Here is a 27,998-nt window from a genome sequence, read left to right as displayed (position 1 = left end):
TGTGGCCATTAGTATCTGTAAATGCTGGAGAAAAATGATACCGAGAAATATGAATTCTTTGGTTTGTCAAAGGCGAAATCTGTTTACATAACAACAAATATTATTGCATGTTTATTTTAACATCGGTTCAATTGACCCCATTAAACTAATTGTATTTGTATTGTTATCAATGGTAGTTTACTATTTACTAGATTCCTTTAATTTATTGGAAAACATTAGAAAAATCATTGTTTATCTTTTTCTTGTCGTTACATCCTCACTTGGCTAAACCTGCTTTTCAGCTAGTTTAGTAGTACTTCCTCAGTTATTCTTTGAGAGCTTCCTCTGCCAACACGGCTTGACGTCTGTCAGTCGTTGAAGTTTTAGCGAATAACATTCGAAAACCAAAACATCTACTGTACTCAAATTTAAAACGAAAACTAAAAAAAAATATGTCAAGTGATTTTGTATTTGATTATACAATTATGATCCAAGCAACAATAATATTTATTGTTATTTATTTGTTACGAATTGTTTTTAAGTGTTATTGAGATATAAACTCTTTTTTAATAAAAAGTCCATGAGAACTTTGCAGGCACTTTTGCAACCATTTAAAAACAACTTAAATTAATTTTTACTGATAGTAACTTTAAATTATTATAGAACTATTGAAAAACAATCGAATCAATTAGTCACTAATAAAGCTAATGTTCACTTATTGTACGAACTATATGGGCTTGATTTCTATTGTAAAAAGTAACAATATATCTACTATGAGTTTTATTGTGAACAATAAAACCAGTCATTTGTTAATAATATTTACCATTTAATGAATGGTAATTTTTAATCCGGGAATGTTTACATTGAACAAGCTGTGTGGTTGCGCCAACAGGTTCTTCGTCACAGCTTCTAGCTGAAAGAATGTTCTTTAAATAGCTACGAAGCGCTGCTGTTTTGTGTATTCGGCAACCTTACAAAACGTACTGTATAAAAGCAGCTGTTTTATTGGTTGGAACTATTATTCGATTTGCACTCTTCCGGAGTTGGATTTAAAAGCTATACAAGCAACCCAAATAATTTCACAGCACAAAGATGGATAGCTGTAAAGTATTTGTGTAGTAGCTAAATATCCCACTTGAAGTTTGTTTTGACAATAATGTTTACATCCGACAAGCCGTGTTGGTATACCAGCAGTTTCTTTATTACAGCTTCTAGCTGTAATTATTACAGCTTCTAGCTGTAATAATATCGCATAACGGCCTTCGAAGCGCTGCTGGATTGTAGATTTATCAGTATTACGAACTGTACTGTATAGTAGCAGCTGTTTTGTTACTGGGGACTTCTATTCGATTCGTTAAGTTTTCACGTCATCCGGGAAATCTCCCGGAGTTGGAATAGAGTGGAGTAAAGGCAGTCCCAGTGAAAAGTGATTGGTTTCTGAAAACCGAGTTTGGTAGCTCTATGGTGCTTGTTTTGCAGCCGCGTATTAGCTTATGGTTTATATTTGACCCGCTTCTCTTTTATTCAGCGTTGACTGCTTCAATCCGATGGTTACACAACAGAAAGCAAATGACTGAAGCTTATAGCACTGAAAATGTTAGTTGGAATCCCACAAGAAACTCCAGGAGGAATTTTCCAATATGTACAGGAATTTAAAACGAGACTCCTTGAGGGATCCTTCAATGAACTACTGGGAGAACTACCAGAAAGAACTCATAAGCAAAATTCTGTAGAAAAGATCCTGAGCAAATACTATAAGGAACTCTTGGATCAATTTCAGAAGGCACTCTTAGAGGTATTCCTGGAGGAATCCAAAAAGGTATACTGCAAAACTTGCATTTAGAAGGCACAGAATATTATTAATTGATGAATTGAGATATGCATTTGTGAAAAAAAAATCGTGTTCTGGTGGGATTCGGACCCACGATTCCGTATTCGCTAGGCCGACGCTTTAACCAACTAAGCCACAGAACAGGTAATGATTCTACGGAATAGAATCCCACCAGAACGCGTTTTTTTTTATAAATTCGCCTCTCAGTTTGTCAATTAACATTCTGTGCCTGCTAATTATTTCTTGTATTACATTGTTGCGTGGCAATAGTGAGCATACATTGTATTCTCCATGCAGTTGCAACACGCAATTTTCGACTAGCGAAAATGGATTTTACTCAAAATCTGTGCGTCGGACCTAACTTCGGAAGTGGTGCGCTGTATAGCGGACCTGGAATACTATACGGCGCACCACTCGCGAAGTTAGGTCCGACGCATAGATTTTGAGTAAAATCCAGTTTCGCTAGTCGAAAACTCCGATTTTCAACTAAATTGATAATACTTGAACAAACGCGATGGGAGCGTCACGGGTGAATTGTTCACCAACTGTATGTGCGCACCTACTATGTTTCAGTGAAACACTCGTTACGAAAAACAACGGTGCGAAGAGTAACACCGAACACTGATAATTAAAGTTCAATTATGGCGGTTCTTTCTGTACCTAATTCAAGCATAATTTTTCAAATCGACGTATCTAACTTTTTCACTGATCTGAGTAAATTCATGGTCAATGTTGACGACCATTTCACTAAAATAGTTTTTTATAAAAATACTTTTCATAAGTTTTTTCGTGCTTAACATCACCAGGGATATAGCACGCACTAGGTAAGAAACAAAACCTACTCATTCCATAACATTTTCACAATGAATTTTGACAAAAATACACATACACCGGGTTGGTTCGAGATACGTCATGCCAGATACGTCGCTTTTGTATGGTGCCAGTTTGGTGTATCTGTTACTTTTGATTTTGGCTAGATACGTCGTTTGGTTTTCTCATATATCAAAACGGTGTATCTATCAGAAAAGTTGTAAACATCAAAATAATTAGATACGTCGTTGCAAAAAATATGCTTAGTTAAACAAATTAAGCAATAAATCATCAAACAGTGATGTGGATTCTTCAGTTTGCTTTATGAATCATGCATGCAGCAGTTAACCCGGATTTGTTTACATTCTCGAGTTACGTCGGATTGAAAAGTTATGCTTGAATTATTGATTGACTGTAGTCGACTGATTGGAAGCCGATGGTTTTCTAATCAACGCAAATTACCAGCATTTACATCCTAATTGTTATGATTCCACCGCATCGCACCGGACGGTTCTCGTCATTAGTTCAAATCCACACTGACTGGGCCCCGCATCAGTTGGTTGACCTTTATCGATTCAACTAAACTTAAACAACAAACCCATCGAACCCGTTCGTCATCATGCGTTTCGTCGGCGATCCAACCGACGGCCAAATACAGAGGATGGCCAAAATGTTTGGGATAGGCAACTTTTTTTCTCCCACAAAAAAAAATTCAACATGCTGTAACTTTTCATAGAGTGCATAAAAAAATCTCAAATTTTGACTGCTTGTCAACCTATTATATGTGCATCATTGGTACAAATTTGGGCTCGATTGATTAATTTTTCGCGAAGTTAAAACCGTTCCGGTAAAACACTAATATTAAGACAACTCATTTTTGAACTGTCATATCTCGGAAACTAGCGCACCGAATTGAATGAATTTTTTAACGTTTATCAACAATATATTGATACTTAATACGACGTTATAAAATGTAATATTTTCTCACGGCGAATTAAGTTATACCGAATTGAAATTTTTACCCATATAGAGGAAAATAAGTCAAATATACAATACCACACAAAAATTACTAAATGTGTTCTTCCTTCAATCTAAATAGGCTCTAATATATCTGATTAGAGATAACTTGAGAACAGAAGTGGAAAATCTTTGGATATCAACACTGAAATTTAATGACATTGATGTAAAAAAATTAAATTTTTTTGAGAAAAATCCAAAAAGTGTCAATCCATGATAACTTTTTTCAACGTTTAAAAAGTACCTATGTTTTAATGGTTTGTGAAGCATTCACATATTGTTAGTGTACGTTCAAAATTTCATTCAATTCGGTTCACTGGTTTCCGAGATATGACACCTCAAAAATGAGTTGTCTAAAAATTAGTGTTTTACCCTAACGGTTCTAGCTGCGAAATATTGATCAATCGAGCCCAAATTTGTACCAATGATGCACACATAATAGGTTGACAAACAGTCAAAATTTGAGATTTTTTGATGCGCTCTATGAAAAGTTATAGCTTGTTGTACTTTTTTGTGAGAGGAAAAAAAGTTGCCTATCCCAAACATTTTGGCCATCCCCTGCACGTTGGATGAAATCGGGCTGATTGCCAAATAGTACTGTAGGCAGGTATACGCTCAATATTTCGATGGATGCTTTGATGGTTCAAAGGAACAACCCATCGCATCGCCGGTCGTTTCGGCCAGATACACATTTTGGTCCTACCAATCACAACAGTAGGCGACGCGGCAAGCCGCGCGGCAACAGTTCGGGAAAATCGGGTCAACGTAAAAATAGAATCACCAAATCGATGAAGGTAAATTACGCAAAGCTCATTCCACCCAAGATCACACCGACTAGTAAACCCATAATCGTTTGTCTTTGAGGCTGTTCGTTGATGTGGTTCAATCTGTTTGTTATTATGTTCAAATCATGTTCATAAAAAACAAGTTCTATCGAGTAACTTTGAGAAAAATAATGAGAAAATAGCTGAAATGTCTGGCTTCCGTTAGTACTCACAAGTCAGCTGAGTCAAGACATAAATCTCATCCCACCATCAATGGAACGATGTATGGATGCATACGAATTGGTGAGCTTGTTTCATGCTACTATTTTGTCATGAAAATTGAACATGGTGCTCTCTGACGTTCCATAAATGTCATGAGACACCAATACTACTGTGACATTTGTAAAAATGTTACGTTACACACACATTAGAAAACAAAATATCCCAGAAATAAAAAAATAAAAACTGTCCCCTGACAACAGACCAACAGCGTAATCTCCAGAATCCAGATTGTTCCATAATCTGAATCTCCACTCAAAAAATAATCAAAATTATCAAAATTCCAACATTTTTGGTGCCCGGGAACTAGGGTATTAGTGCCATCATTAATCTCACGCTCCCATACTCATCCTATTCGAAAACAAGTGATTACGGAATTGGTTTATTCCGTTCTTTTTGTTTTCATGCGTGCTCACTTCCAACAAAAAATACAAAAATAAGAAACAAAACAAACAGAGCTGCAATCCTTTGTTTTTCATAGGATGAAAATGGGAGCCGCATGCTCAATAAGGGAACCAATACCCTATTTTGAAAATTCTTTGAAGTTAATATAGGAAAATTGTTTTCTTCGGTTCGGAGTGCACTGTCATTCTATTGATTGAACTGTCATTTTATCCATGGGAGTTAACCCGTATCTATCTATGTTTTTATTTCGTCAACCGTTCGTAGACTACATATATTCATAATTATTTTTATATTCTATTGTATCGTACAGAGTTGAAATATTGTTTTAACTTAACGCGCGACATGGTCAAGTCGATGAATTCGTATTGACGCTGTAGGCAATCGACCTAATGCCCCACCCTGGTTACGCCCTTGGTGACCAACCACTGTTATTTTTTCCTAACTGTTATTCACAAGCCAGACCTCAAGTCATACAGACGTGTTTCTCAAATAAACTGTTTTCGTTTGTTAACATCTTCGTTATTCGTCACTCGAGTCGTCCCTTAAAAGGTTATGGGTCCCTCAACACGTGAATCGACGCACGGAATACCTCAATTCGATGATGGACAAGGCTTCCAGAACTGGAGTTACAGGGTGAAAATGTTCCTGGATTCCGTTGGAATACTGAAGACCTTGACGGAGAACCCTCCTGAGGTTGCTGGACATCGAGAGAAGTTTGATGAAGCCGACCGTAAAGCTAAAGCCCACATTGTAAGTTTCCTGGCAAATGAAGTGCTGGAAGTTGTACGCGAGAAGACCTCAGCAATAGAGATGTCGAAGGCCCTCGAAAACACCTTCGCAAAGAAGTCCATCGGAACTCAAAATCTACTGCGGAAGCAGTTGAATCGCTTGAAGCTGGAAGAAGGGAAGTCTGTACGAGCCCATCTGCTGGTATTCGAAGATATCATCAGGCAGTTGAAGACAGCCGGTGCCAAGATTGATGAAGCGGATGCGGTCATTTCCTTGTTCCAAACTCTACCAGATTCGTTTGATCCGTTGGTCACCGCCCTCGAAACAGCGTTTACTGGCTGAAGAGATGAAACAAACGGAACGGCAAGAGGGTTCGGGGAGAATCAATACTGCGGCGTTTTCGGGAGCTGCGACCAAGCCATGGATGGAGCCCAAGCATGATGCCAAGAAGTTTCAAGGGAGATGCCACCAATGCGGAAAACGTGGCCATTTCAAGAGAGACTGTAGGCAGGAATGGGACAATGAAGCGAATGCTGAAGTGGAGAATGCGGAAAACGGAGGAGTCTTCATGGTAGATCGGTCAAGCAGGAAGCCAAGCAAGAACAATATTATTTTCAAGCTTGATTCCGGTGCCAGTGACCATCTGGTGAATCGTCAAGATGTTTTCGCAACATACGGGAAGCTGAGACAGTCAATTGCCATCAACGTGGCCAAAGACGGTGTAACATTGGAAGCGAAGGTTGCAGGAACAACTACTGGCTGCAGCAATCGAGGGATGCCACTACGAATGGAGGACGTACTGCTCGTTCCGGGATTGCGGGACAATCTGATGTCTGTAAAGAAGCTTGCCAACGCAGGAGTGAACGTGACATTTTCCGGTGCTGTGGCTTTCCTGAAGAAAGACGGAAAGATTATTGGAACCGCGCAGATGAAAGGTGGATTATACGAGCTGGAAGTCAAGCTGGGGAAACCTTCTGCGAGAATGTGTTCAAGCAATCGGAAAACCGAAGAATGGAACACCTGAGTCAGCAACGAATGGCTATGCTGGTGCGGAATGACACAGTGGACGGCATCAAATGTGAACTGCCAAGACGGACTGTAATAGCCAGTGACGTAGAATTGGACGAATCTTGCTATCCCTATCATGTGTGTCCGGATGATGAGAAATGTGTTCCTCTAGTGATTCTACCACTCGATGGGCAAGAGGGGGAATGTTCTCCAATGATGACACAGCAAGCAGCGGATGCAGCAATTCAGCTGACGGAGGAGATTTCTGAAGACGAGGATCCCGAAGATTTCGACGATGATTATGAAATCCTGGATGAAGTCTCCGGTGGAAAAGAATTAAACAGGAAGACACCAGTTGCGCTCCCTTCGCAATTAGAACAACATGAGCCTGAAAAAGATGCAGTGTTGAGGCGTAGCGAACGGGAGCGCAAGCTCTCTGGTAAGTTATTGGATTTCTTCATTGGATATAGAGCGACATCTGCTGGTACTTTCCTCACAGATCTTCCTGAACGTTACGCTGACATTCACATGAGAGACGACTGTGATTACTGGTTGAATGCCGCTCAGAACGAATTGCTTACCGTAGATTCAAATAGCGTTTGGACAATCGTCACCCGTCCTGAAGGAGCCCGATGCTTGAAAACTAAATGGGTGTTCCACATGAAAGAGGAGGCAAATGGCCAGCCGGTGAAGCACAAAGCACGACTAGTAGAAAAAGGATACCTTCAGCACCCTGGAATCGATTCCGAAGAAACATATGCTCCTGTTGCCAAGCTACCGACAGTCAGAACGTTTTTGGCGGTTGGAGTCAATCAACAATTTCACTTTCACCAGATGGATGGCCAGACATCGTTTGTACACAGAGGACTTAAGGAAGGCATATTTATGCAGATTCCGGATGGTGTACGTGCAAACAAAGGTCAAGTTTGCAATCTGTTGAAGTCGTCCGGTTTGAAACAATTTTCACGCTGTTGGAACATACGTTGGAAAACCAAGTTGCCGATATTCTCACGAAGGTTTTGGATTTCAACCGCTTCAGGACGCTTCGTAGGACTCTAGGACTATTCGATTTATGAGTTACCAGAGGATCACCAAACGGACGATTGAGAGGGGGTATTGACGCAGTAGGCACCCTGGTTACGCCCTTGGTGACCAACCACTGTTATTTTTCCTAACTGTTATTCACAAGCCAGACCTCAAGTCATACAGACGTGTTTCTCAAATAAACTGTTTTCGTTTTTCGTTTCGTTATTCGTCACTCGAGTCGTCTCTTAAAAATTCGCAATGCTTATTGTAAATTATCATCATTCTATTGATTGGCCTGAATTTCGAATAATTTGTACGATGTATAAAAATTTAAACAGAACAGCAAATTACTGCAATCTACACGTTGCGAAACAATGTCATTCACAAAAAATGTTATCATATCATATTCACGTCGTTCCTTCAATGTATGTATGTTTATTGGCATACAACGTGATTCAAAAGATGAAAGTGGAAAAATTTATCCATCTCCATTTTGAAATCCAAGATGGCGGCCACGGAATGCTGGTCTGAGCTATGATAACATGCAATACATATAGGTATCTATCGATCGGGCTGGATGAATAGAACTCAAAAATCAATATTTGTCGCCATTATTAAATCCTAAATGGCGGACCTTAATCCAAGATGGCGGCCACGCATTGGTAGTTTGAGCGATGTTACCCTGCAATATGGGTATCTATCGATCGGGATTGATGAGTAGAATAGTAGAGGGTAGGGTGAAGGGTCAGGGTAGAGGGTTGGGTAGACCGTAGGTTAGAGGGTAAGGAATTCTTACTAAGGATGAAGGGTAGAGTAGAGGGTTAGAGTAAAGGATTAGGGTATGATGGCAGGGTAAACGATACAGCAGAGGGTACAATAGAGGATAGAGTGAAAGGTTAGGGTAGAGGGTTAAAGCAGACGGTATTTTAATATGGTATGTGGGGGCAAGATGGGTCAGTACCGTTTTCAACCGTACTATTTATTTTTTGAATCTTTCTGTAATTTTCCCAGATGAACGACGTGGATACACAAAAAAGTGATATGGTGTTTTTAAAATTCTTTACGTTCCTTACGCAGAAAAAAAAAATAAAATATGTTTTCGTTATACTCCTTATGCTATGCATTCCATATAACTACGTGTAATGTGTAGACGGGGCAAGATGGGTCACCCTAATTTTTCCGGTATGTTTGCATAGTTTTTAAAAATGTTTTATTTTTCATAGAAAGGCTATTATGTGACCTACATTATCGAAGCGACTAGAGCGCTGAAAATTTGTGAACATATTTTTAATATTTTTCTACAAAAAATATAAGTTTTCAAAAATTTTTATGGCTACCTGAATAAAAATATTCTATTTCTGAGAATAATCTACCGTTATGTTTCAACACTTCTTTCATGTAATCTGTACGTATGTGAAGCTTAGATGTATAGAGAAAAAATAGAAGATATAGCATTTTTTGTTGGAGAAAAATCGAATTTCTGATAGCTGACCCATCTTGCCCCCGTAGAAATGAGGTGGGGCAAGATGGGTCATGTTTTGACAATTGTTTGTCAAGAAGCAGGTTTCATACTGTATGACCTTTCTACACCCTTATATCATAGCTGACTAGTGTATCTGGAAGTCGTGATAGAAAACAGAGAAATGCTCTTTATATTCAGAATGTTTAAGGGATCCATTTCTTAGGTGACCCATCCTGCCCCCACTTACTATATATTTTTTGGATTGGATACTAAAATGTGACATTTTTATCAAATATCTCGAAAACCAGTAGATATCGCAATTTTGAGGTCAAAATTGCCCCAATTGGTTTCTAGAATCTCCGATTTAGTCTTAAAAAAAGTTATGTTTGGAAATCAAATTTGAATATTTTTTCAGTGTTTGCTTTAGCATAAATTCCACTTGAACCTTTTGCGCCGCCCCTAAATATCAACCGAAATCGCTCATTTTTGGACAGCTCACTTAAGTCTACCACTTTTCACTTGGGAAATCATATCCCGAAGATATTTTTTAACAGTAGCCCCACTCTAATGGGTTAGGATAGAGGGTTAGGTTTGGTGGTTGAGCAGACGGTAGGGTGGTAGAGGAAAAGGTAGGATATACCGAATGGTAGAGAGTATGATAGACACAAGGCTAGATGATAGGGTAAAGGGTTACGGTGAAGGATAGAGTAGAGGGTAAGAGTAGAGACTAGGGAGAAAAACGTGCTTCTGGGTAGAGAGTAGAGTGCAGAAATGAGGATAAGATTTTCACGAAATTCTTTACGGGATATCTTCTCTGCCCATATTCGCTTAGTTGACGTAAGCGCCACTGTAGTTTTCAACACACTTTTGAAATTTTAACAATGAATAATGGAAAGTTTAAGATTTTTTTTTACATTGACCTCTAGCTAGATTTTTTGTTCTATTGAATAAAACTGATCACAAATATGCACATGTGATAGATATTAGTTTGTGAATGCTGACATTGCCAAGGCTGGTTACGTCGACTATGCGAACATGGGCAGTTCAAGCATTCTTCTTGAGGAACTTTCCAGAATTCCTCCCGCGATTCATCCAGATGTGTCTTCCGGATTTTTTATAGGAATTGCTTAAGAAAGTCCTGAAAGAATTCTTTTAGGTATTCTATTCGGCATTTGTTTAGGGATTCCTGCTGGAATTCTCTCAAAGATTCTTTCCGGAATTCCTGCTGTAATTCCTCCTTAAGGGATCTTTTTTCATATTTCAGCCGAGATTTTTCAACAATTCCTTCCGGGATTTCTTTTATGATTCTTTCAGGGATACTTGCTCACCTACTAGCCGGGATTCCTGGCATGATTCCTCTAATACATCATAGTAAAAGACACGGACACGTTTAATGCTTCCTGTGGGCTATTCACTCTTCGAAGAAAGTACGACACTACACAAGCATTAGTATACGACTAAATGCATGGTGGCACTAGCCACGACACGGCTACGAAGCCACACGTGTCTGGGATTACTTCACGGATTCCTCCTGGTATTCTTTCAAAGATTTCTGCCGAGGTATACACCCTCATTCTTGTTTACGGACGTATCCACTTTCGAACGTTTTTGGTTCTGTTATAAACACGTATTTACGTTAAATAGTGGACAATTTCTCATAAGATGGTAAGTGCAACCGAGTATGTTTACAGTCATGATAGAACTAACTTTTATTCATACATCATTCGAGCTCAATGCTACTTGGGCGCTTAATAGGGGTTTGGCAGTTTTGCCGAGTGGACGTTGCCACTACAGGTTCGATCGAATCAGTAGGCCATTCGATTTTGCTGGCGTAAACGGGAATGCGAACGATTTACGTTCGAAAGTGGATTCGATCGAAAACAAGAATGAGGGTTATATTCAGAGAATCCAACGGGAATTCCTTGAGGTATAAGTGCCGGGATACCTGTTGGTGTTCGTTGAAAAAATCTTTCCGGGATTCTCCAGGAATTGCTCTCGGGATTTCTGTACTAATTCGTCCCGGGATTTCTTCAGTGATTTTTTCTGGAATTCCTGTCGAGCTTCCAGCCGGGACTCCTCTCAGAATTCTTCCAGATACTTCTCCCTGAATTCTTGTAGGGGATCCTCCCAAAATTCTCCCTGGATTCCTTCAGGGATTTCTGCCGGGATTAATTTGGAAAATCTTCTGTACGTTAAATTTTGAAATGTTATGTGAAACTTAACACTGTTGTTGACCCATTCCCTTCTTCAATAAAGTTTCATAGATTATGACGAATCTCTGAATGATTTCGACAGAGTAACAGAGAGAAACAGGCTTTTTGATACTCCTATCTCTAGTTACTGTCATCTGACAGTTATTTTCTTGTTATTCTTCAGTAGCTGTCTTTCCTTTCACTCATTATAGGATGCATTGTATCTATACGGATCAGAATACAATAAGAGTATAAAAGTTGTGCTAAAATAGAGCTTGGAAAAATTATCAGATGTTGAGGACCCACATTGAAGTTTTTTTTGTACTACACCATAGACTTCCCTTTTTTTTTTTTTCTAAAAATCATGTTTGTTTTATTGAAACTTTACTGTTGAAATAATTTCTTTATGAAGATTGAAATTGTGGGGCACCTTGAGAGTTAACGGGTTAATAAATGACAGAACAAATATTTAATGAAAGTAGTTGATTCTACCATTTTTCAGAATTCTTTCAATGAAAGGCTGTGTATGTGTAGACTAGACTAGACTAGACTGTGAGCATTAGCAAAACAGCATTCTTATCTTTGTAAAACTCTCCATATCATCATCTTTTCCTGCTGGTAGGCTAGCGATAATTCCTATCTAGAAATGTTTTCGTACTCCACTCAACTCCCTCGCATACCCGTATGTGCTCCTTCTTAACCAGCCAGTCCGCTGTAGTCTGGTCATGATAGTTGATAATAAGTATTTGACTCACAACCTCCGTTTATGACGGATTTTGAGAAGTAGTGGGCTTAATATTGCTATCTGCAACTTTCGGATTCCAGGATAGATATCTCTTAGCTTTTGCTACTGTTAGGGTAGAGCGGGCAAGATGAGCACCCTAAGGATCACGTTGAGTTTATTGAAAGTGAACACAATTTTTCAAGGTACCTCTCAGTAGTTCTTTTCTATATCATGTTTTCTACCACCCATAAACATGGCAGGGTTCAAAATTCACAATAAGGATGATTTATTTGAGTAAACAAAAAAGATGTTTTATGGTCAGTTCGAACATGCTGCGGGGCAAGACGAGCACCCCTACGGGGCAAGAAGAGCACTTCATTAAAAACCCAATATTTTAACTATAAATTGGCCATACAGTGATTGATATAACAAATCTTGTTTATAGCTATGGTACCACGTTCCCAAATTATCAGTTTCTTTTTCGATTATTAAAAAAATGCGGGTTTATAATACTTTATACGAAATGACCCGAAAAACAATTAACGATTATTAAGGTGAAACGGGACGCCGTGTTATTTTTCCTATCTTGCCTCTCTTTCTAACAATTTGCCTCGCGATTTTGAAGATGGTAATCTCGAGTTCTATCGCACTGAAGATGCTGAAAAACAATCAGCATATGCACTGCAAGTGAGCATACACAGTGATAGGTTTTTGTTGCAAAATATGAAGTAGAATCTGAGATTACCATCTTAGTAGCAACAGAGCAATGGCGGATATTTCCCCGACCGTCCCGTCCGCCCTTAAGTGGCTTATTTTTAGAAATTTACGCAACCAAATAGTTACAGAGGATACGGAAACCTGTGTTTGGCACTATTGAGTGGATTACAATAATTTCAAAATATTTTCTATATTCCCATCAGGGGTGCTCATCTTGCCCCAATATAGAGAAATAACTAAAATTTAATAAATTTTAATGTTTGTTGTTAGAAAATATTTTCTAATATAACTTAAAATGCTTTGTAGTATGCTAGTAATATTGGCTAATGACCAGAATAATGGTAAAAATTTGATTCTGACGTAAAAACCTTATTTTATTTTGATGATTTCTTATAAGAAAATGCTAAAAATCCGTGCTATTGACTAATTTGACGATATTTTTCAATTTGTTCATTATGAAGTACCTTTTATCAGGTTTACAAACAGGATGAACTTTATTCTAACGGATTATGATGTTGTTTGGGCAAAATTCATTATAAAAGTAGTAAAACGGAGGGGTGCTCATCTTGCCCCGGGTGGCCATCTTGCCCCGTCCTACCCTACCTTACCAGGGACGTTCAAATTTTCGGGTAGAGTATGAACAGTTTATGCCTTCTGTTTTGTGCATGGAACTTTACTGCCTCTGTTTTTTCTATCCGGGACCTTCGCATTCCAGAATTGGCTGCCAACTTCTGCTTCAGCCTGTTTTCTTGAGACAATAAAATATCCGGATTTAGTACGTTCAGCTTCTTTATCTGTCTTTTTGATCGCGACTTCCGAGCTACCGGGTTGCGTGTGGACAGCATCTACCTCTGCTCTTCCGTCTTGGAACTTTTGAATTGTTATAACGTTGTAGCCGGTTGTTCACCGATAATGGGGCTAGGACTAGGAATGATTCAATTATTGGGAAAATTTCCTTTCAAATACATTATTGATTTTCGGTCATGACCTGTTTGTACTTTGCCAATTCTGTGAAAAGCTACTCTTTTCCTTGAGTCCAATTTTTCGAACACTTTCCCATTTTATTAATTTAAGCAATAGTATCTGGGTGATCTTTTTTACTGCATAGCTACACAATTACAAACTCACCTTCGCTAAGTGGAAGCTTGATAATTGCGGTAGTTCCGCTGTTATGTAATAGATATAAATTTCAGCCAACCACTCCATAAATATGAAGTGCACCTGGGAACAATCGTTATCATCGCTCAAGATACAGATTACAACCCGTAGCCTTAGCCCCTTAACGATGTGAACTACTTTTGAACTTGACAGCCTCGCAAGTCTCCCACACACTTGCCACTACCTATATGTAGTTAAATACCAACAACCCAACCCACCCACTTCAGCCAACAACTAACTCGAGAGCTATTTGATTGGAGAGCACATTATTAATTTCCTTCTATTGCCAACGAACGTCGGTTGGCAAGGGTCTCTTTACAATCTCGAACCAACCCAGCAGCAGCAGGGCACCTAGTTAAGCTAGTTTAGATCGTTGCTCTTAGATGTTCTGCTTTTCTTGTGTAGTTTCATGAACGCCGATCAGTCGCATATCTACGATCCAAACCTTAACTGACAACGGCGGCTCCCACTGAGAGTCTATATTGGACGCATGAGGTTCATCAAACCTCTTTCCGCAAAAATCATTCAACCATCACCAGATCGGTCTCGTATTGCATCATTATTACCTACAGTTGCTATATGTGCAATTGATAAGATACATGAACAAAACCAACCATGCCGAAAGTGATGATTATCAACTTGACGGCATTTGGCAGTTTGGAAGCTTTCTTTTTTCCAGGGCTGGTAGCGATCATGGTGAAATAATAATAATGACTTTTGTGACTAGAATCATCAAAACGGTGACTGAACAGTAACTGCAAATTATTACAAAAATCTGTTCAAGATTTTTATCTGGATAGAACGGCTAACTTAAGCATCGGAGGGAAATACGGCTAATTACAGTATACGTTTGATAACTGCAACATATTTACGTTTCACTTCGAATGAAATTCGATAACTGCAGCAACTGACAGACATCAAACGAAAAACTGTCGGTTCCAGAGTAGATGAAAAAAAAACTAAGGAATAACATAATTAGTTCATATTGAATTACCGAAGAGCAGAAACTAATGTTGGTTTGATTGAGTCTCGCTACCAAGCCTATTTCTTGGATCTCTTGGATGGGCATTCTATGGGCAAGAAAAACCACGCATAAGTGTGTAAAAATCTCACCATATAAGCGACTACCCTTGGACACGCGCCAAATTCCTCTACAATGCACCAAGTGCAATTTGTAAATCGCTTTGTACTGGGTACCTAATTAATTACGCAAAAGGTGCCGATTAACGATACGATACACCCAACGAAAGCAGCAAATCGTTAATTGGCCATTGTTTTGACTCTTCTCTTTTCTTCTCGTACTTACTTGCAGGGCTTCAACATTCACATCAACGGTAGCTTCCACTGTTGCCTGCGGTACAAACAGCTGCACAGCCTACACGAGCAGCTCAAGCGGTCACTGCCCACGTTGGCCCTGCCGAGCTTTCCGCCAAAGAAACTACTCCCACTGACGCCCAGCCAGATCGAGCAGCGACGGATCAGCCTCGAGCGGTACATTCAACTAGGCAAGTCTATACCTACGTTTCCCACTTACTGACTGACTGTGAACCAGGCGCGGGTACTACATTGATCGCTTATATGCGATTTGTTTATTTGAATACCTCGTAAGCACACAGGGATGAGTCGCAGGCCAGGTACATCATGAATCGGTTAATATTTTTTTCCAGATCAACATTTTTCTAGTTCCTCGTGGAGACCTTACATTACTTTGCAAAAGTTTTTTAACTGAGATTTTTAACCTAGAGCTAGTTCATCTCGAAACCACTTCCTTTCCGAAGGAAGATCTTGCATTTTCGTGAGTATTCCGGGAGTGGGATTCGATCCCAAGTCCTCCACGTGGCATGACTGTCATGAGCTTTAACGATTACTCCAGTTCCACTTCTTTGCAATAGTTGCTAATTGATGCTTTTCATACGATGTTACCATTCGGAAATCTTTTTGGGTTCATGGATTTTAGATTTTAAAAGTATATTGAAGTTTTACAGTATACATTTATTTGTAGACTTGAAACTATCACAGGAGATTTTTCGGCTTCCAGTCTATTAAGCGATTAAAACGAAAATTTCTTTCCTATGCCCGACGTTCCAGTGGGCTTTGCCATCTTTTTCAAAGATTAAGAATATTTTTCGTTTTTCGTATGGAGGTTTGTTCGTTGCGTGAAAACTTGTTAGCATAGTATGGTTCATCAATTCCTATCGGACTTACTATAGAACGGAAAACTGGACACTGGGCAACTATCGTGATTCACACAGCATACTGTCCCCAACATCCTACTAGGGTTAAGCAGTTTGACCTTCTCAGCAACCTCATTGTTGCTCAACTAGTGTTGCGCCTTCTCAACATCATCCTCTTGGAGAGCGAGGAAGTAAAACACGTGTGGCTAGTGTAACGATCAGTGTAGGAATGAGTTTATTAACAGTGATTGTAATGACTATAAATTGTCAAGGCTACCCTGATGTGTACGTCTAACACTCCTCCTCACAGATGGTATTCCTTTGGCTGGCTACCCAACTAACATTTTCAGCGCTATAAGCTTCAGTCATTTGCTTTCTGTTGTGTAACCATCGAATAAAAGCAGTCAACGCTGAATAAAAGGGAAGCTAGTCAAATATAAATCATAAGCTAATACACGACTGCAAAACAAGCAGCATACAGCTACCAAACTCGGTTTTCAGAAATCCATTGCTTGTCACTGGGGCTGCCTTTACTCCACTCTTTTCCAACTCCGGGAGATTTCCTGGAAGATGTGAAAACTTGAACAAATCGAATAGGAGTTCCCACTAACAAAACAACTGCTACTATACAATACAATTCGTTATACTGATAAATCCCCAAACCAGCAGCGCTTTAAAAGCCATTATGCGCTTTCATTACAGCTAGAAGCTGTAATAAAGAAACTGTTGGTTTACCAACACGGCTTGCCGGGTGTAAACATTATTGTCAAAACAAACTTTAAGCGGGATATATAGCTACTACTCAAATTCTTTACAGCTATCCATCTCTGTGCTGTGAAATTATTTGGGTTGCTTTTATTGGACTTTAATCCAATGCCGGAAGATTTGCCGGAAGATGTGCAAATCGAGTAAGAGTCCCAGCCACTACGACAGCTGCTTTTATACAGTACGTTTTGCAATGTTGCCAAGCAGCGCTTCGTAGCCGTTTAAAGAACCCTCTTTCAGCTAGAAGCTGTGAAGAAGAATCTGTTGGCGCAACCACACAGCTTGTTCAATGTAAACATTATTGCGTTTGACGTTTCACAAGCTTTTGCAGCAAGATGAAGTTGGGTAAGGTTTCTTGTGGCACAATTATGAAGCCTTGTCTGGAATAAAACAAAACGGGCTATTTTCTATGCTATTTATATATAACAGTGTGGCAGCGAGGACATCATCGGGACCAGTGGATACGGAGATCGGGAGTTCGATTCAAAGTAGCGGCAAGTACTTTAATTATTCAATTTCAAAAGTGATAATTCCAGTTCCACATGTATTGCGTTACAGTATCCTAATTATATTTACCTAACCTAATTATATTTAATCGTTTAATTTTAGGATGCCGTATAACTATTCTTCTTCTTCTTCTTGGCGTAACGTCCTCACTGGGACAAAGCCTGCTTCTCAGCTTAGTGTTCTGTGAGCACTTCCACAGTTTTTAACTGAGAGCTTCCTCTGCCAATGACCATTTTGCATGTGTATATCGTGTGGCAGGCACGAAGATACTCTATGCCCAAGGAAGTCAAGGAAATTTCCTTTACGAAAAGATCCTGGACCGACCGGGAATCGAACCCGTCACCCTCAGCATGGTCATGCTGAATACCCGTGCGTTTACCGCCTCGGCTATATGGGCCCCGTATAACTATTATTTACTGCGAAAAGGCTGAAAAAGCGCCTTCACAAGATGTTATTTAGTTAGTGGTTACATAGGAGCCGAGAAAAGAGCTATGACTTCGTGGCATAGAAGCTGCTCGCACAGCATTTACATGTGGATTAAGTTCGCCAGATTCATTGGTATAGGAATTGCATAGAAGCTTCCGTCCATATGTACAACACAGTAACTCAGCATCAAGCCGTATTGAGGACGCTTTGTTGACGTTTACATTCACAATAAATGTTAGTTGGGTATGGACAGCAGTACCCGGAATGTTGGTTGTTTGACTACTGGAGCAAAGACCTCTTCATAGTCAGTGCCGTACCGCTGCGAAAAGCCCTGCGCAACCAATCTTGCTTTGTAACGGACCAAGGCCTTTATCTTAAAGATCCATCTGCTTCCCACAGCCGTTTTTCCAGGTGGTAACGTCGTCTTTTCCCACGTTTCGTTATCCGCAATCGAGTTCAGTTCCTCCTGCATGGCGATTATCCACTGGTCCTGTTCCACTCCACCAATGACTTCATTGTAGTTGCGAGCTTCGTTCATCAAATGCACAGCAGCATCTCTTACTTCTTGGTAACGCAGAGGGGACACACCTTTGTTGATACGCTTTGATCTCCGACTTGATCCACACTGGTTCAGATCCTGCTCTTCGCCCAACAAGGTAGTATCGAAAGAGTTCTCCGCTGCTGATTCAAACTCCTCCGGTTGTTCGCTGTCATTATCCGATTCTATTTGGATTTCTTCTCGAAGTTCGTCCAAAACTTGGGCAACGGGTTTTTGCTAATCGGGATTACTTACTTGCAGATTCTCGCTACAGGAACTCTTAAATTCGTATTGCAACACATTGTTGATGACCTTGCCTTGCGCAGCCGATTCTCGGTTGTTATTGTTGGTCTTCGACTGTTGAAATTCAGTGTCTCCGTGTCCATGAACCGCCATCCTTCATGATCACCGGAGTATCCGTCGAAAGTCATCGGTCTTGATACTGGACTAAGCTTTTTCCTCTGTTGTTTCGGTATATGGACGAACGCCTGACATCCGAAAACACGCAGATGGTGCATGTCTGGTTTCCTTCCAGTCCAAACTTCATGAGGTGTCGACGATAGGTACTGATTTTGACGGTAAAACGTTCTGCAGGTATACAACTGTGTTCATGGCTTCGGCCGCTGTCGTCCAGCTCAGCGTCCACTAACATACATTTTGTCATCTCGATTAAGTAACGGTTACGCCTCTCGATTGGGGTGCATAGCTTGTCGTGTACTGCGGTAACATCCCATTCTGTCGATAGAATCGCTTCAATGCTTCACAGCTGTACTCACCACCGTTGTCCGAGCTGGTCGCCTTCGGTGTTCGGTTGAATTGCGTTTGAACCATTTTGACGAACTGTTGAATTTTCCAACCCCATGAAACGACTGTCATCCACATACAACTGGATTGAAGCCAAAAATATGGTGCTGGACGTGGTGCTAATTTGAATGGGCAGTTGCATAAGGCTGAAAACATAGTGATTTTTTCTGTTGGAGCAGGTGCGACATTCAAATTTAATTGACTTTGGTATTGTTTTAAATGGGCTAAATGTATTTTCATACTTGTGCATCTTGTAAATTTAACAAAGAACACTGAACCCATTGAACAATATGTGGAAATGATCGTTTTTCGATCACGAATTTATCTTCGCACGACAAAGTTCGCTTCCGCACGTAGCAGATTGGTCAGCAGACTGAAATTTCGTAAACAAACCCGTAGCGCCCCACCAAAGGCGGCGGCTTCAGGAACTAACGCTTTCTTCAGGGGGTTGGAATTTTCACCACAACTTCGGACTTCTTGTTCATGAAGTATAGCACACTGTACCTGCTATGATCATCTGTTAAGCGTGATAAAGTACAGCGGCCATTCGCTCGTTGCAACATGTTTACATTGCAACGAGCGAATGCCATTCGCTAATTGCAACGTCACTTTGGCACTAAAGTGCATCGAAATGCACTGACAGCATAAATTTGACACTTTATTGCTTTTTAATTGCAAAAACTTGTTAAATTGTGCATTTAGCGGACTTGCAACTAAAAAGCGTTGCAATGAGCGGGTTTGCAACGAGCGAACGGCCGCTGTACCTGAATCCGCTCAGCGACTTGGTTTCCATCGGGCCACGTCAGTGTGTATCAGGTCCAGTATACTTCCGAAGTTGATTTTGGGTAAGATTTCCTGATTTGTTTTCCAACGAAACAATGCTCACAGTCTTCACGTACACCGCAGTCTTGAACTTCGACACCATTGGCCAGCTTCCGCTTGATTATCTGATCAATTATTGCTCCGTCACGATGCCCGAAACGTCTGTGCCAGATGTGTGGACAATGTTTGGTATGATTATGTCCAACAATCATCGCTTGCTCACCGTGTTCCTTCAATCGATAGAGAACTCCGCGCTTGACGGCTACAGCAGCAACTTCCTTTCCAGCCATAATCCGGCAGCCTTGTTTGCCGAAACGTACATCCTCTCGCTTTTGGATCAGCTTGCTTACGGACAGCAGGTTCACAGACAAACAGACGTAACACTCTTCAAAACGGCTTGGCACATGCATTTAACGATCAATTCAAATTTCATTTGATTTGCGCGATTGTTCCACCAGATGCGCTAGTGTTCGATCGCTTTGACGTTTGTCAGTGTACACGTGGCTGATTGATGCAAACGAAAATTACAGGCAATTTGTGTAGTAGTGTGCGTGTCAGCAAAACGTCAAATCGAAATCCATCATGGCCGACAGTGTCGCGAGTGGTTCTACCAACAGATGGCAGTGTGCTCATGAAAATGGCACCGGGCAAAAGCTGTTGATGAATTTCCTCTAAGAGTAACGTCTGTTTGTCTGTGGCAGGTTCATCTCTAGTCCGGGAACAAACAGAACTTCCGATAGCGTGACAGCTGTTCGATCTCCATGTTCATCGACGCTGTGAATTGTTCCAGATCCGTCACCTTGAACTTTCGCTTCTTTTCCATTTGCAAGGAATACACTTTAACGCATACTTGGCTTGATAGTATCGAAGAATCTTCGATCACAACAAACATGCGAAGAAGCTCCGGAATCGACAATCCACTCTTTCTTCTGATCTCGGACGTCATCCAGAACGAAAGCGTACGGTTTCTCCTTCTTCGGTTTTTCGACAGGTTTCTGATTCTTCCTTCCAAATTTCGAGTCTTCATTGGCATAGCAGTCCTTCTTCTTGTGTCCTCGTTTTCCGCAGTTGTGACACGTGAATCTCTTCAAGACGTTGACTTTCAGGACCGATTCTCCATTTTCGTCATCACCTTGTAACTTCTTGGAGTATTCTAGGAGCTTGCCCTTGACGAAATCCATTTTAAGCTCGACATCCTTCAGGATCAGTAATGCCGTCCGCACATGCTCGTAGGACATCGGTAAACTTCGCAATAAAATCGCTACTTGGACTTCATCTCCAGTTTCTGATTATAGTGGGTCAGCAACAGATCTGATTGAAGAATCTGCTTGAACTTGTTGAATAATTCCTGGCACGCTTGACTCCAGTTTCATTTAAGATCTTTCTTGAGTAGAGCATCAAGTGGTTGATGTAGCTCATGCATGGACCTATCAAACTTGCCGTAGTAGTTTAGTGCTTCCAGGAATGAACGTAATGTTTGAACATCGTGAGGTCGAAGCACCTCACGGTTTTCGAGAATTTGCCATTCGGCTTTCGTACAGCAACGATGGGAGCTGCCCACTCAGAGTATGGATTGGCCAAATGATTCCCATACTTTGTAGACGATCCAGCTTGGCCTCAATCTTCTCTGTTGATGCATACGAAACAGGACGCTTCGAACGAAATACGGGCTGGTACCAGGCTTGACCGATAACGAAACGATACCTTCATTTTGGTGCACAATCCAAGGTCTTCACTGAACACGTTCTTGAACTTGGATCGTAGACGGTGGACAAGTTCTTCCGATTTTGGATGTGATTTTGAGGAGACTTGATTGCAGACTGCGTTGAACGGAATGTCCCACAATCCAAAAAGCTCGATCCACTCGGTGCCAAACAAATTGAGATTGACCACGTTTGTCACGTAACATCTTGCTTGTCGCACGATGTCGTTCAAAGTAACGGTACATACGAATTCAGCAATGAGGCCCATGTCGTCACCTGATGCATTAACAACGTTCATGGATATTGAAGTTGCAACGGGGCTGCCTATTTGTTTATACACGTTCGATGAAATTACAGTGATGTCTGCTGCGCTGTCTAGTTGTAGTCGTACTGGATGTCCGTTGACCTCCAGGTTCACGAAGTTACGTCTGGCTGCGATACTGACCTGATTGATTGCCAAGTAGTTTCAAAATTTTAACATCATTTTTTTTCCTTACAGTCGGCCAAGATCCGGTCTTATGCCGGTCGGAACTGCTACGGGCATTTCTGCTCAACGCCCAGCAGGAGTCCTCCTTCACCGAATGCCGCGAAGTCAGCCTGGACGTTTTCCTCATGAACGGCTACCGGATAGTGACGAAAGCCTTCACGACCGACTGTTCCAGCAAGGTGCTGGAGAAGGCCTGCTCCCTAATCGACCTGCCCAAAGAGTACACGTACTACTTCTCGCTCTATCTGGTGCGGAACGAACCCAACGGAGAGGTGGCCATCGCCAAGAAGCTGATGGACTTTGAAGCACCGCACATTTCCCAGAAGCAGTGGGACGACTGCAAGATTGTGATACGGACCAGCTACTGGGACGCAAACTACGATCTGGAACTGATGCGGGACCGGATCGCGTTGAATCTCCTCTACATCCAGGCGCTGAGCGACGTCGAGCGGGGCTGGATACTGACCAGCCGGGACCTGAGCGATCAGTTGACCGACCTGCAAGCACGGGGGAACAAACGCGAATATCTGGAGATTGTACGCAAGCTGCCGCTCTACGGGTGTCTACAGTTTCCACGGGTGTGCGTTGACTATCCCCAGCCAAACACGATGGCCACGGTCATCATCGGCAACCGGGAGCTGAACCTGCTGACACACTACGGCAAGAAGATACAGGAAACCAAGTTCAAAGTGACGCGGATACGTTGCTGGCGGGTGACCACGATCCATAACGTAAGTTCATATTAGTATCTTTTTGTTCGTCGTAATATCCCTTCCATCTTCGATCTAATGGTTATGTCTGATGGAAGGGATTATAAAACAATATTATAGTTGTACTAACTCAAATTTTCCATTGCAGAACGAGGAGCTCTCGTCCAACTCGTCGTCGGAGAGTCGGGGGGAACCGGGCGGAAATCTGGAGCTCTCGTTCGAGTATCTGATGGCGAAGAACCAGCTCAAGTGGATCACGATCTACAGCGAACAGTCGATGCTTATGTCCGTGTGCCTTCAGTCGATCGTGGACGAGTTGCTCAACCAAAAGAACGGATCCGACATCAACAATGTGCAGGTAAGCTTTGGTAGTGTACCGAAGTAAGGATGATTGAAACTGAAACGTTTTTTTTTGTTCAGACTCATCAAGCTGATTTTGCTCCTCTGTCGTACATCAGACGGGATGGCTCCAACTACTACATTACCGACTCCAGCTCAACCGATACCCTTAGTAGTATAGTAAGTATTTGCATAGTTTTTAACAACACGCTTTCAAGTAACCACAAATTTCGAACTTTCCAGAGTGACAGCAACAGTACATCGAATCAACAATCCAACGGAAGCGGTAAACATCCGCAGCAACCGAGCAACGGCACCTCCTCTTCGTCGTCCTCATCGTCATCATCTTCCTCCTTCATCCGACGGAAGCTCAAAGAATTCAACACGACGGTCCGCTTCAAAAGCGGGAAAGATTCCGTCCACAACGAAGCCTTCGAGTGGATCGGAGATGATGATCTGTAGGAGTAAGCAAGCAAGCAGCCATAAGGAAACCAATAATCGAGCTCTCTCTCAATCAACACACACAACTCTATACTCTTCCCAGTCTGATGCATTTAGGAGCGTGATGCTATGACAAAATTTGCGTTTTTTTCGGAACAGCTATTGTAAATATATGTATCTACCAGTTCTATGTAAGGCATCTGCATGTATGTACTACATAAGTTGTAAATTCCTAACTTTTATAATACTATATATTATACCTACTGCGACTTGCATACAATTAGTCGAAGCAAATCTTCATCATTTTTGACGCCATGTAAAGCGCAAAAAACAGGCCAAGTCTTCCACCAGTAAATGACGACGAATAAAACAGGCATCCTATTCTACCGAAAAGAAAAGAACGAACGCTTATCGCCGCATTGACTAACGCAATCCTGAACGAACACACAAATATTTAATGCTATCTACCTACATATCAATCACTACCGCTGCTACTGTCCGTTTCATTTTGGGTAAGGGAACGTTCAAAAATTACGTCCATGATTTGGGGGAGGGGGGGGGGGTCTAGAAAAGTGTGACAGTACGTGTATTGGGTATAGGAAAAGTGCATGACAGAGGGGGGAGGGGGGGTCTAGAAATCCCGAAAAACGATGGACGTAATATTTGAATCTTCCCTAAGGAAATATTTGCAGCCATATCCATCCGATCGAATAACAATCCTAAAGATCTCTGAATAAAATACCTGCACTTTGTTCACTAACACCTGACCTGACGTGCTGTCAGGCTCCCTAGGACAATCAGTTTTGCTTCAATCCACTACGCCACAGCAGCCTAACTAGTCTCACCAGAAAACCATGCTCACAGCCACATCCAAATCCTGCACACCGCCGAAGATCGTTCTTAGCACGCGGCGCTCGAAAACTCCGAGTGCTTGCAGGTCCTCCTCGAGCATGGTCCATGTCTCGTGTCCATAGAGGACCACCGGTCTTATTAGCATTTTGTACACGGTGCATTTGGTGCGGGGATGAATCTTTTTAGACCTCAACTTCTTCTGGAGCTCATAGTATACACGACTTCCACTGATGATGCGCCTACGTATTTCACGACTAGAATTTAGGTAGACGAATTTCTCCACCACCTCGGAGGTATGCCCGTCTATCGTCACATTACTACCTACATAGACGGATCCGGTCGTGTTCGGTTCCGCCTGCCAGCATGTACTTTGATTTTGACGCATTGACCAACAGTCCGACCTTTGCTGCTTCGCGTTTCAGGTGAGTGTACAGTTATGTCACGTTTCCAAATGTTCTGGTGATAATGTCCATGTTGTCCCCAAAGCACACAAATTGGTCGGATTTTGTAAAAGTCGTTCCCCGGCTGTTGAGCCCATCTCGTCGCATCACACCTTCCAGAGCGATGTTTAGGCGATGAGTCCGTCACCTTGTCGCAGTAACCCTTACGCAATTTTGCACACCGTCCATCGTTGCTGTAATCAATCTAGTCAGCTTCCCAGGAAAGCCGTTTTCGTCTATCATTCTCCATAGCTCAGCGCGGTCGTATGTCGCTTTGAAGTCGATGAACAGGTGATGCGTTGAGACCTGGTATGCACGGAATTTATGGAGGATTTGCATACGGTGAAGATCTGGTCCGTTGTCGACCGGCCGTCGATGAAGCCGGCTTGATAACTTCCCACGAACTCATTCGTTTTAGGTGGCAGACGACGGAAGATGATCTGGAATAGCGCTCTGTAGGCAGCATTCAAAATAGTGATCGCTCTGATGTTCTCACATTCCAAATAGCCGCTTTTCTTGTGAATGGGGCAAATTACCCCATCCTTCCACTCCTCCGGTAGCTCTTCGGTTTCCCTGATCTTGACTATCAACCGGAGCAGACAGGTGGCCAACTTTTCTGGGCCCGTCTTGATGAGTTCAGCTGCGATACCATCTTTACCAGCTGCTTTGTTGTTTTTGAACTGATGAATGGCATCCTTAACTTCCCTCAGCTAGGGTCCATATAGCCGAGGTGGTAAACGCACGGGTATTCAGCATGACCATGCTGAGGGTGACGGGTTCGATTCCCGGTCGGTCCAGGATCTTTTCGTAAAGGAAATTTCCCTGACTTCCTTGGGCATAGAGTATCTTCGTGCCTGCCACACGATATACGCATGCAAAATGGTCATTGGCAGAGGAAGCTCTCAGTTAATAACTGTGGAAGTGCTCATAGAACACTAAGCTGAGAAGCAGGCTTTGTCCCAATGAGGACGTTACGCCAAGAAGAGAGAGAGAGAGAACTTCCCTCAGCGTGGGAGTTGGTTCATTTCCGTCCTCCGCTGAACTGGCATCGTCGGTTCTTCCGTTGCCGTGGTCCTCTGATGCAGACGTTCTCCGTGCCATTCAGGTGCTGATCAAAGATCTGCTTCCACCTTTCGATCACCTCACGTCCGTCCGTCAAAAGGCCTCCGTCCTTATCCTTGCATATTTTGACTCACAGCAGGAAGCCGTCGCCAGGCGGCGCTTTTTCTCCCGAAAGAGGCGAGTCTGCTGTTTCCGCTTATGGTTGTAACGCTCCGTGTTCTGTCGGGTGTCGGGTGCTGCAGCATTACCGCCCGTACTGCGTTCTTCTCCTCCAAAACTGTTCTGAACTCTTCGTTGAACCATTCGTTTCGTCGATTCCGTTTCACGTAATCGATGGTGCTCTCGGCTGCGACGTTGATGGATGCTTTCATTGTAGGTACTCCAACAGTCCTCTAGAGGGGCCTCATCGAGCTCACCCTTGTCTGGCAACGCGGCCTCGAAATTAGCCTCTGCATGCTGTGAGATTTTGACTTTTACTGCGAGCACTGTGTTCAAAATTCCTGTGAGAGTGAGCAGGACAGCACCAAAACAGAGCTCGCAGTAAAAGTCAAAAGCCAAAGGAATTTTGACAGCATATGCTGTGTGTACACAGGCTAATTCTGCGCGTATGCTGTGACAACATCCGGTTATTTCAGTCGCTCAAGGTTGAACCGTGGCGGTCGCCGGTACCGTACATTGTTGATGGCGGAGAGTTTTGGGCGCAATTTGACCATCACTAGGTAGTGGTCGGAGTTGATGTAGGCGCCACGATAGGTTCTGACGTCGATACTGTCGGAGAAGTGCCATCCGTCATTCAGAACGTGATCGATTTTGGATTCCGTCTGCTGTGGTTATCTCCAGGTGTAACGATAAGGGAGACTGTGTTGGAAAAAAGGTAGGGTAGGACGGGGCAAGATGGCCACCCGGGGCAAGATGAGCACCCCTCCGTTTTACTACTTTTATGATGAATTTTGTCCAAACAACATCATAATCCGTTAGAATATAGTTCATCCTGTTTGTAAACCCAAAAAAGGTACTTTTTAATGAACGAATTGAAAAATATCGTCAAATTAGTCAATAGCATGGATTTTTAGCATTTTCTTATAAGAAATCATCAAAATAGAATAAGATTTTTGGGTCAGAATCAAATTTTTACCATAATTCTGGTTATCAGCCAACATTACTAGCATACTGCAAAGCATTTTAAGTTATATTAGAAAATATTTTTTAACAACAAACATTAAAATTTATTCAAAATTAGTTATTTTTCTATATTGGGGCAAGAAGAGCACCCCTGATGGGAGCATAGAAAATATTTTGAAATTATTGTAATCCACTCAACAGTGCCAAACATAGGTTTCCGTATCCTCTGTAACTATTTGGTTGCGTAAATTTCTAAAAATAAGCCACTTAATAATCGTTTATTGTTTTTCGGGTCATTTCGTATAAAGTATTATAAAACCGCATTTTTTTTATTAATCTAAAAAGAAACTGATAATTTTGGAACGTGATACCATAGCTATAAACAAGATTTGCTATATCAATCACTGTATGGCCAATTTATAGTTAAAATATTAGGTTTTTAATGAAGTGCTTTTCTTGCCCCGTAGGGGTGCTCGTCTTGCCCCGCAGCATGTTCGAACTGACCATAAAACATCTTTTTTGTTTAGTCAAATAAATCATCCTTATTGTGAATTTTGAACCCTGCCATATTTATGGGTGGTAGAAAACATGATAAAGAAAAGAACTACTGAGAGGTACCTTGAAAAATTGTGTTCACTTTCAATAAACTCAACGTGATCCTTAGGGTGCTCATCTTGCCCCGCCCTACCCTACTTCGTATGCCCA

General features: G+C 41.6%; 1 protein-coding gene and 1 long non-coding RNA gene across 3 annotated transcripts in view; both read left to right on the top strand.

Moving 5' to 3' along the window:
* LOC109403560 (sorting nexin-17) overlaps nucleotides 1-24,218 on the top strand; it is a 31,861-nt gene extending 7,643 nt beyond the window's left edge. For both annotated transcript variants that reach the window (XM_062856247.1, XM_029875588.2), the window contains exons 3-7: nucleotides 15,414-15,606; nucleotides 22,340-23,058; nucleotides 23,186-23,395; nucleotides 23,458-23,556; nucleotides 23,620-24,218. In XM_062856247.1, coding sequence (XP_062712231.1) covers nucleotides 15,414-15,606; nucleotides 22,340-23,058; nucleotides 23,186-23,395; nucleotides 23,458-23,556; nucleotides 23,620-23,838 — 1,440 coding nt within the window. In that variant the 3' untranslated portion in view covers nucleotides 23,839-24,218. The remainder of the gene's footprint in view (nucleotides 1-15,413; nucleotides 15,607-22,339; nucleotides 23,059-23,185; nucleotides 23,396-23,457; nucleotides 23,557-23,619) is intronic.
* Nucleotides 1-27,029, top strand: part of LOC134289776 (uncharacterized) — a 57,355-nt gene extending 30,326 nt beyond the window's left edge. The window contains exon 2 of the long non-coding RNA XR_009998659.1: nucleotides 26,016-27,029. This is a non-coding gene — a long non-coding RNA (uncharacterized LOC134289776). The remainder of the gene's footprint in view (nucleotides 1-26,015) is intronic.
* Nucleotides 27,030-27,998: the final 969 nt, after the last annotated feature.

The sequence above is a fragment of the Aedes albopictus genome, chromosome 3 (assembly GCF_035046485.1).
Source record: "Aedes albopictus strain Foshan chromosome 3, AalbF5, whole genome shotgun sequence".
Lineage (NCBI taxonomy): Eukaryota > Metazoa > Arthropoda > Insecta > Diptera > Culicidae > Aedes > Aedes albopictus.
The sequence above is the reverse complement of the archived record's forward strand: the minus strand, read 5'-3'. Positions and strand labels throughout refer to the sequence as shown.